Source organism: Silurus aristotelis (genome assembly GCF_946808225.1).
Source record: "Silurus aristotelis genome assembly, chromosome: 3".
Lineage (NCBI taxonomy): Eukaryota > Metazoa > Chordata > Actinopteri > Siluriformes > Siluridae > Silurus > Silurus aristotelis.
Genome location: NC_139576.1, coordinates 24255879 through 24266690, shown reverse-complemented (window position 1 = coordinate 24266690; position 10812 = coordinate 24255879). Strand labels below are relative to the sequence as shown.

The 10812-nt window shown below is 37.7% G+C and overlaps 1 protein-coding gene across 1 annotated transcript in view; it reads left to right on the top strand.

Moving 5' to 3' along the window:
* The first annotated feature begins 380 nt into the window (after positions 1-380).
* The window catches only part of ptprna (protein tyrosine phosphatase receptor type Na), a 24726-nt gene continuing 14294 nt past the window's right edge, over positions 381-10812 (top strand). The window contains exons 1-8 of the mRNA XM_083538090.1: positions 381-974; positions 4465-4515; positions 7675-7785; positions 8034-8127; positions 8890-9043; positions 9281-9596; positions 10070-10201; positions 10420-10451. Of these exons, the coding sequence (XP_083394216.1) occupies positions 884-974; positions 4465-4515; positions 7675-7785; positions 8034-8127; positions 8890-9043; positions 9281-9596; positions 10070-10201; positions 10420-10451 (981 nt within the window). The 5' untranslated portion in view covers positions 381-883. The remainder of the gene's footprint in view (positions 975-4464; positions 4516-7674; positions 7786-8033; positions 8128-8889; positions 9044-9280; positions 9597-10069; positions 10202-10419; positions 10452-10812) is intronic.

Sequence of the window (10812 nt, the reverse complement as noted above, 5' to 3'; positions counted from 1 at the left end):
GCACTTAATAAAAAAACAGCCAAACCTAAAATAGCAAAATGTTAAGCTTTTAATGCACTTAAAATCAAACCAAGAGTCAGAAGATGAGCAGGAATTAAAGAAACGCACACATAAGAGCTCCTATGCCACTATTTGCTTGTTTACTTCTAATGAACTGTTTGGGAGAAAAGTAAGTAAACTGGAATTTACTTAAGATAATTGAACAAATATTTGATGTAAAATTCACACAGGAATGTGACTAACCCGTGTCCTCTGGGTGTAGAAAAATATTCTTAAAATATCTTTGGCATGTTTTTTAAACGATTAGTCATTTTGTTTGTCACATGTGAACCAGGGAAAAAGAGAGTATATGTCTATTTAAATAGTTCTTTATCATTTTATTCCTTATTATTTGCTGTTTGAACGATTAAAAGTTTAATATTTGTATTTTATTTTCGGGTTTGTGCAATTTGTTTCTGCACTGGAGTGTACATAAAAGAATGCGTCAAATATTTGCGCTTTGTTAATCTCTGTCTGGGAACCCATGGCGCCCAGATGGATGTTTGTCAGAGACTCTATGGAAGACCTTAATGCCAGCCCCTTGCCCCCCTTTCCGGGCTGTTGGTGACGTCACTGCGGGTTTCCGCCACAGCAGCAGGAGGGAGGGAGAACTCAGCCTGGCTCACGACTCCCGATCCTGATCCCGATCCGCGCCGCACATTCCACGCTTTCTCCAAAATTTCCGTTCGTGTATGTGTGTTTTAGAGTCTGTTTTACTGCCAAACCAAATCACGCTCAGTTTACCATTAACCTGACTGACTGGCTCCTGAGCCGTGCCTACTGTTCCAGCGACCCCAGAACCAAAATGCGGAATTAAAACCGGCGGTCTCCAAATTGCGCTCTGATGGATCGTTCTGCGACGATGCGTCCGCGTTTATGGAGCGCCCTGTTGGGAATGACCGTGCTTTACCAGCTTGTCACGGCAGGCAAATACGGTGAGTAGATATCTGCAGGCGAGGCAAGAAGGGGAGTGGGCTGTAGGGAGGGAAAAAATATGCTTCGAGATGCAAACGTGCGTTGTATAATTGTGACTGCAAAGATGAGACGAGCTAAAGACACTTCTGGTTGCAATTATATTTATTACACATTTCCTGTCCATCTACGTTATATGCACAGTTCTCTAAAACAGCCATAATAACATGGGAAACAAGAACGCGCCAAAGCGAGGATGCGCTTCTGGTACGTTTCAGATTTTCCTCGTTACATCAAACCTGACGTGTGTTTATCCAGAAAACAAACCCTGACGCACTCGGGCTCATAAAGATGTTATAATTTCCGTAATTTCCGTCCATCTTATTGAGCAACTGGTGGAAAGCTGAGGGCTGTTTCAAGGCTAAATGCTTTCAGCACCACGGACAGCGGTCACATTACAGCCTGCTCCTCTCCTCAAGGCTGTTCCTCTCTTAGTGCTCTGACCACCGTGACTCACAACACACCTGATCACTGTAGTGTGAGGAGAACGTTTCCTCTTATGCATCCTACTGTAAAGTGGTGGCAGATTTATGCCAGCATAAACTAAAATAATTGATGCTTCTGTTTAAATTGATTTACGTAATCCTTATTTGCCACCTCGTCTCACTATGTTATTGTTTCCTTACAGAATATTTGTCTTCATTTATTTTAAGATAATAAATCATCATAGTATTTGACATATTTAACAGTTTGTTATCATTCATGATCAATTAAAGAAATATGTTGTGAATAAAATAGCACACATTTACACCACCAGGTGAGATCACTATACCTGTTTAACTCTCTTTTTCTCTTCTATTTTTTTTCTTTGCTGTGTTTCCTGTGCAGCAATGACTCACTGAGTGCATGGAGACCAATCACACTCTCTTTCTAATTTCTACACAATCACAGGTCTACTAATGCATGCAGATCTGTAATTTAGGCTGAAACCTGGCCTGTTCTTTTTCTTTATTTATTATGCAAGTTGTATTTTATAGTGTTTTTTGTTGGTTTTTTTGATGAATGACTTTGGTATGATGGAGAAAAATGGATCCATGTGTGAGTGGGAAGCTGTCACTGTCATATTCAGAGATGCGATAACATTCTCTCTCTCTCTCTCTCTCTCTCTCTCTCTCTCTCTCTCTCTCTCTCTCTCTCTCTCTCTCTCTCTCTCTCTTTCTCTCTCTTTTTTCTCTCTCTTTCTCTCTTTCTCTCCCTCTCCCTTTCTCCTGAATCGCTCATTTGGTTATATGGCCCAGATCACCACCTGTTAGGGAAGTCGACAGGGGGGGAGATTGACAAGTCCCATCTTATCCTATTTATATTTGCCATGATTAATTCAAATGGGATATGATCACAGGGGCTGGTGAAACATAACTGCCATATCTGTTCATTCCCTGTGCTGGAATGGAGCTGATGCACTGACAGAATTAACATCTTTAATACTGTCAACATTTTGGTCTGATCCAGCTTCTGCCTTTTTTCCCCAATGGCAATTGGGCCACTTCTGGTTTTTCTTGTACCCTGTGGTATCATTGCAGGTTTTTATCTGTGCTTGTCAAGCTCCATGCACTTGTCAGGAGCACTTTTAGCCATTTCAGATTATTCCCATATGCATACACGCACACAGTGAGACGATAGAGTGGTCAGTAGCTGACTGGCATCTGAGCAGTCTCTGTGTTTGATCAGCTGTGTCCTGTACAGACTTAAAAGCCTTGGCCTTGTGAGCATGCACAAAGATCCAGGTCATCAGCTGCTTTTCTGGAACACTGTGTATCTGAATGCTGATTTTTATTAGAGTGTAATGTATTTTAGCAGTTGCTGAGAAGCCATGGCTGCAGACTGACTGTGAAGCAGACAGACTCAGAGTCATAGATAGACAGGCAGAGACAGATTTCAGCTAAGGCTGTTTACTGCTCACTGATGCAGAGCTGAACGTGGGAGTAGGGGAGAGGTCAGCTCAAATCAGAGTCCAGCTACACACACACACACACACACACACACACACACACACACACACACACACACACACACACACACACACACACACACACTCTCACATTAATTTATTTTGTATTAAAAAACAAACAGTTTTACAGTTTAGATATATTTATAACAATTAAGTAAATGTTTAATATCTTTAAAATCCAATATTTTAGATTCTGGGTAAAGCAATTGCAGCCTAATGATGGATTTGATCTAAATTGGATTGTAAGGTTTTGCACAAACTTGAAGAGTCTATACCAAGTCAAGTGCACTCTGTCATTAAAGTTAAAAAGTGGCTGAATCAAATTTTGTGAAACTTTAAAATCTTTCAAACATTCTATTGTAATATAATTAAAAATACATTAGAAAATAATGTAAAGCAGAAGCCTTTTCAGTAGTGCTTTTTGTTGTTTTTGGACTGCACTATATACACGAGTGGGCCGTAAAAATATAACTATACTTCTTCATTTTGTTGTGTTGCTCTGAAATGTTTTTATTTGCATTCAAATGCATTAACTTTTACTCTAATCAATTTAAACTGTATACTTAAAATCAAATGTACAATGCCAAATAGATCAGCATATTGGTTTAAAAAAATGTACTGTATAGAAAGAGAAACACGTCTGGTTCCCATTCACAGAATTTTTAAGTGTGCCAAAGTTTGAAGATTTTTAAATTTAGGTCGCATTTTTTATTTTCTCAAAACTTGGAACAGTATTTAGAGAAACCTTATGTGGTTATAAAACTTCACAGCACTCTGGGTCTCAAATTGGCATACATACCTTCCTCTTGGGTCTTAGGTGCTCACTAAGAAACAGCTTTAAAAAATTCGGCCTGGATCGCGGCTAACTCGCGAAAAACGCGATTTCTCACGCACTGTAAATTCTTTGAAATAACAGTACAGATCCTAATGAAACTTAGTAAATTGTTTCCTATTAGATGTTAGATGCACGATAAAAAATATTTTCAAAGTAGTTTGCCCTGTATCCGTACTACAAAGGGGTAGTACGTTATTTGTTGACGTTACGTTCTGATCTCTGATCATCCAGTCCTGCTCAGTGCTTACTGCTTATTGCCATATTGCTTAGCGTTCTGCCTTCCGTAGCGAAGAACGGGTACTTTCAGCTAGTAGATAATAAATCTGTTGATGGGGATTGCAGTGATGCACAGCAAGTTTAAGTAATTATTCTTATTATTTTTATAATAATAATAATAATTATTATTATTATTATTATTATTATTATTATTATTATTATTATTATTATTATTATTATTGTTATTATTATTATTATTGCTACTACTTTAACTATTCCTTAAGTGTGCTAATACTTACCCTACCATACACTCTTCTCTCTCTCTCTCTCTCTCTCTCTCTCTCTCTCTCTCTCTCTCTCTCTCTCTCTCTCTCTCTCTCTCTCTCTCTCTCTCTCTCACACACACACACAAACACACACTAATACTCTTTCTTTCTCTCGCTGTCCCTCTAAGGCTGCCTGTTTGAGAAGCGACTGTGCTTCAGAGAGCAGTTCTGCTCTGATGGTAAGTGTATCAGAACGCAACTTCATGATGTTGTTCATTGTACTCCATCACAAACTGTCCATAAATGTTGTTACCTTCTGCTATATCTGGTTACTTCACACATAAACATACATACCTTGAAATGTACATATGTAATGCACACAGAGATATATGCACATGTTTGAACATGGGTTCTAAGTGTGTGTAGTTTATTGTGTGTGTTTGTAATGCTTTACATTTGTGTGTGTGTGTGTGTGTGTGTGTGTGTGTGTGTGTGTGTGTGTGTGTGTCGGTCTGTCTGTCTGTGTGTGGATGTGTCTGCTTGAGTCTTTGTGCACATTTTCAATGAATGGATGTGATACATGAGCCTCTAGTGATGATGTAAGGAGGACTGTGCCAATAATTGTGGGTACTGGATTGGTCTGTAAGTAGTTGGGTGGGGAAATACAATAATTATATAATAATGGTACTGTGAATACAGCAAGTCACTACAGTATACAATATTCCGAGAATGGATTTAATCTGTTTTTTATAATATTGACTGGCTGCATTGCTGCTCATATTAAACAATTCATATATTTTTATTAGAAGAGTAATATTTACAATTCATTGCAAAGCTTTGCTATATTACACATTTTGTCCTTTTTATATATTTCCTCGACTCCTAGCAGCTACATTTCATTGCATCACGTTAATCACTAGTCGCCCTCTGCCTTTTACTCACTCCCCTATTTTCTGTTTGTCTATCAGTTTCCCCTTCTGTCTCTTTCTCTATCTCATCTTTTTTCTCCTCTCCAAACCCCTCCTTTCTCTCTACCCCCCTCCCCCTGCCCTTCATCTCCATGGCAACCCTGACATCATCAAGCCCATTGCAACTAGGTGCACGCCTCCACAATCACTGATGAGTCACTAGCCTTTGCTTACGCACAGGCTCTCCATTTCTGCTCTCAGAGAAAATAGACACACTCACGTACGTGTGCAAAACTACTGCTGCTCTGCAATTGTATTTTAAAAACTTCATCTTGTAACTATAGTGAGTGTACTTTGAGTGTGTACAGCTACATTATGTTCTGCATGTGGGTGAAGAGCAGTTGTATACAGACAGACACACACACACACACACACACACACACACAGACACACACACACACACACACACACACACACACACACACACACACACACACACACACACACACACACACACACACACATACACACCTGTTCTGAAAACTAAAAAAGGAGCAGCCATATTTAAGTGATGCTCAAATAAAGTATAATTGTAAAAAAAAGTGACTGTAAAACATTGTCATGTGAACTCACAAAAGTCATTTGGTTTTTAGTCTAAACACACACACACACACACACACACACAACACACACACACACACACACACACACACACACACACACACACACACACACACACACACACACACAGACACACACACACACACACACACACACACACACACACACACACACACACACACACACACACATATGCAGAGAAGCAGGTGCTCTAGACATAGTCACATTACATATGCACAAAAGAACCAACCATGAACACACACACAAACACACATAGACACACCTCAGAGAGACAAGTGTCACCACAAAGCACCATGTGCTGTTTTATTGGTGCTTTTTATTTCCTCTGTTCCCTCTCTCTCATTTAATTCCTTTTCTCCAGCTTTTTTTTTTTGCTTTTTTTTCCATACGTACAGCTTACACTGCAGAAACCTCGAAACTCTGTATATTTTTTTTCTAAATAGCATTCCCTCCATTATGCTCTCCATTAGACATTTAATAGCTGTGGGAGCTGAAATCTCTGCTCTTATCACCATAGCATTTTATGATAATTAAGAAAAACAGTGGGTAGTCTTGTTGTGGTTGCTGTTGTTTGTGATGTCTGTGCTTTAATATCGTGTAGCACGGGATGCATAAATTAAATCTGATAAAGATGATAAAATGAGTATTTAAGACATTCTCAGGAGTGTGAGCTCGGTGTGGTTTATAAAAGCTTGTTATTATCGAGGAAATATTGAAAGTATATTCTCAGCTTGATTCCTTGGCTCTGTAGTAAATTACTTAATTAACTAAAATTTACACAAACACTTAGTTTTTGTCTGTAGGGTTAATGTATCATAACTTAAACAGCTGGCCTCTGTCTAAAAATGACTTATATTTCTGCATCTGCTGGTAAGTGATCCATTTCCCCCCTATATAGGGCTCCTCTCTCTCTCTATCCTCCGCCTTATAAATAGCAGTGACTCATGTCAGCTTGGACAGAGAAACACGGCTGAGTTTAGACCAAGAGCTCGCTCGCTCTGCCTGGGTCTTTTTTTACATGTTTCAGTCATAGACGAGTCAGTAAGAGAGAAAGAGAGAGAAAGAGAGAGAGGAGGGGGGGTGCGTGATTGTGTGTGTGCTAAGAAGTATGTATCCTAGAACTTTTGTATATGAATAAATTATATGTATTATGTGTTCCTTTTATTAGGAAAAAAATAATTTGATTACATTTTTTCTTCATATATGAAACGATTTACTCCAAACTCACTTTTTCTCTTTAGAAGTCTTAAGGGCAATTTTACACATTCACATTGACATGATTTTTATTTTTACTAATTTCTTTTCAGGCAAGGTATATATTTTTTTTTACAATCTGTGGTGTTGTATTTGAAATCCAGTATTGCAAATAAAACACAAAAAACACAAAATTCTAACTTAATATGATAAGTTAAATGATAGAACATTACTGGATTATGTACATAACAATCGTCTGAATCGTCTTGTGTGCCGTTTCTTTACAAATCTGATAAAATAACTAAGATTTAAAAATATTATTCACAGTATTTATTCTTATAAACATCTTTACATTATTTTTTCACTGTAAAGAAAGCAATGCTAAACTAAGATGAAACAAATAATGCAAATATTAGTTAATTCTTCAGATTAGTGATAGTAGTAAAGGAACTTTATGGAAAAAATAGTTGATTTTTTCAAATTAAAATTACTTTTAGGATCATATTTGCTTATATGTGCACGTATGTATGGGGTGTGTGTGTGTGTGTGTGTGTGTGTGTGTGTGTGTGTGTGTGTGTGTGTGTGTGTTTGTGTGTGTGTGTGTGTGTTTGTGTGTGTGTGTATGTTAATGTTTGTTTCTGTTGTGTGTTTCAGACAAGTTGTTTGGTCAGTGTCAGAAATCCCGGCATGAAGAAGTTCGATATCAAGTGTCTGTTCCTGTGCTGCAAAGGCTGCAGGAAGTCCTCAAGCAGCTCATGATGCAAGGTGCACAATCCACAATGGACTCGTGTGTTATTACTCATAACCCACACAACAAATCCTTTCACAATTGAATTGGCTTTAAAGTGTTGATACACCCCCACATAATATATATATATATATATATATATAAATCAAACATGAAGTGTAATTGTAGTTGCTTGAATTGCTTATAAAAAATTTTTTTCTCTTATTTGAAGAAGGAAAATTGCATAATTATTGTTTGACACTCCTTGTTGTGTTTTGCATGACAGGATTCTCCTGGCAGGATGATATCACCCAGCACATAATAGCAAAGGAGCTGAGCCGGATTCCTCATGCTCGAGTACAGACCTCTCAGACAGCGCAGTGAGTCATGAACACTCTTGGCATTCTTCACGTTATATTTGTATTGATTGCTTGTTAGCTTGTCTTCATTTAAAATTCCCACAATAAATTTCTTTAAGCTTAATTGGAGTTTGTTCAGTTTCACGATATATATATATATGTATACATGTATTTACTTTTTAGACATGCTTGGTTACATAAAAGTAGAATACCATATAAATATCTTTACATGTAATAATAATACTGCATGGGGTTAATACTTTAACACTAGGGATTTATTATGATGCCTGTCTATGCATCTGTTTAACCACTTTGATTATCCACTAGTATTCAGATGTAAACCGGGTCTAAACCAGAACTTAAGTTCAATAAGATATGTGCAGGGCTTGTGAAGTTATTAAATACACTAGTAGTCTCAATTGAACCACTGCAGCCCTGACTCGGCAGCTACTAAGGATGAATACATAAACAAAATTTGTGCTGTAAGCTTCACATCACTGCACACACACAAATCCTAGTGTGACTTTGTTGATGCAATCCCAGTTCCGTTCCAGTCCCAGTTCTAGTACATACCTTTAAAATAGTTTCTACCCATTAATCTTTCTGGTAAGCTTAAAAAATTAGAGTTCTCCTCTTATATATACCTATTTACTATTCAGATTCAGTTACAGTTCTAATACAATATTTATTTTGTAAAGCATATTGTACTATTGAATTAAATTCTTATTCTGTCGACTTTCGATGTTTGTTTTGTGTGAATCTTTGTTTGTGTTTCCTGTTCAGGTCTCCACAGTCTGCTTCTAAAAAGACCCATTTGAGCTTGAAGTCTGAACCCAACGTTGCCCAGAATTATTTGGATTATATGATTTTAGATCCTCGCCAGTCCTCATCACTTCGTATGCAAGCCTTACCTTTAGACCCATACACATATCTGCAGGTACATCTATTAATGTGGGTGTATGTGTATTAATATGAGATCTATATAACTAATGTCATTGTTTATTATAATAATAATAATTATTATTATTATTAATATTATTATTATTATTATTATGGTTGTTGTTGTTCTTACTATTGTTATTATGAATTAGTTCCATACTATGCACTTTATTTTTACATAAGGGCTCAGATCCAGACTGCATTACACTAACTGTCTGTGTTTGCTATGTAACAGGATGACATGTCACACTCTCTGCACCCTCATGCTGGCGCAGGCTACCAGCGCCCCTCATCTCGCTCCGGCTCACAGCAGCACCAGCGAGACAGAGACCGGCAGCTTTTAGAGGAAGTCGTGTCGCTCTACCTATCCTCTGCACAGCCTTCTTTTCACCATCGGGGGGCAGCAGGCCTCCCTGCTGCCCCTTATTATGAGGACTTGGACTTCCCACTAGATTATGGAGAGGACTACACCCTGCCGGAGCGACCCAGCTCACGCCAGCGGACCAACAAAAAGGTTCTACAGGACTACACCTCTCCACCAGGGCTGAATGGTGAGTGCCGATCTTACGTGTGCACACTCGTTAAGCGGCAAAAATGAGGCTAGATCTGTCTCTTTTCTTATTTGACTATATTTGTATGTATTTTTGTATAGTCTGGATCATAGGTGGAACACCCTTTTAAATAGTTAAATCTTGTCTGTATTATTTCCAGTGTTTTTTTTTTTTTATATACATCTAAAATGTATAGAAGCATTTCTGTTTGCATGACAGAAAATACATGAAAGGGGAATTGGTTGCAATTTGGGGGGAGTTTCTAAGATGTAGTGTTTTTCTAGGATGTGAAATTTTTGTACAACCCTTAATCACAGCAAGAATTCAGTCATGGGTTCTGAGCTTGCGTAGTGTATAATGTGTGTTTATAATGCTTTACGTGTGTGTGTGTGTGTGTGTGTGTGTGTGTGTGTGTGTGTGTGTGTGTGTGTGTGTGTGTGTGTGTGTGTGTGTGGTGTGTGTGTTCAATGTAGATGATTCTGTAGTGCAGCTGTCCACAGTGTTGGAGAAATCTGGGATAGATCCACGAGAGCTAAGCCCTCAACAGTTAAACAAATTTGCTCTCCTGCTTCAGCTCCTGCAGGCAGAGGAAACTGAAAAGACAGGTAAAAGGAAACACACACACACACACACACACACACACACACACACACACACACACACACACACACACACACACACACACACACACACACACACACACACACACACACACATATTCATTAAATGTGTAAGATTGCATTAATATTACATTATTATTCTTCATTATTATTCGTCTATGAGAGTATCACAATCAGGTTCTTTGTCATCTTCTCATTCACAGATAAACATCCTGGAAAAGTCATCGTGAAAGAAGTATGTTTAGAAATAATTTATTGCTATAGATATTGATAAAGATGCTTGAAAAATCATTTGTGAGTGCTGTGATTTTTACTGAATGCTATGTTAAATAGTTACTTTAAAAATTTTAAGTATAAAATGGGTTTTAGTAGCATCATAATGATTTCACTCTGCTGTTCAAAGTAAGATTTATTTATTTATTTTATTATTTTATTTGTTTATTATTATTTGTTTTTATTTTACCTTAGTGTATAATTGACCTTATAGGTACGGCGTGCTTCCATAGCAACAATGGGATGTAAAATAATAAGATTATGACTAATATCTGTAAAAGGCTAAAGCAGATTAGACTTAATAACAATGGTATTAAGTTGGT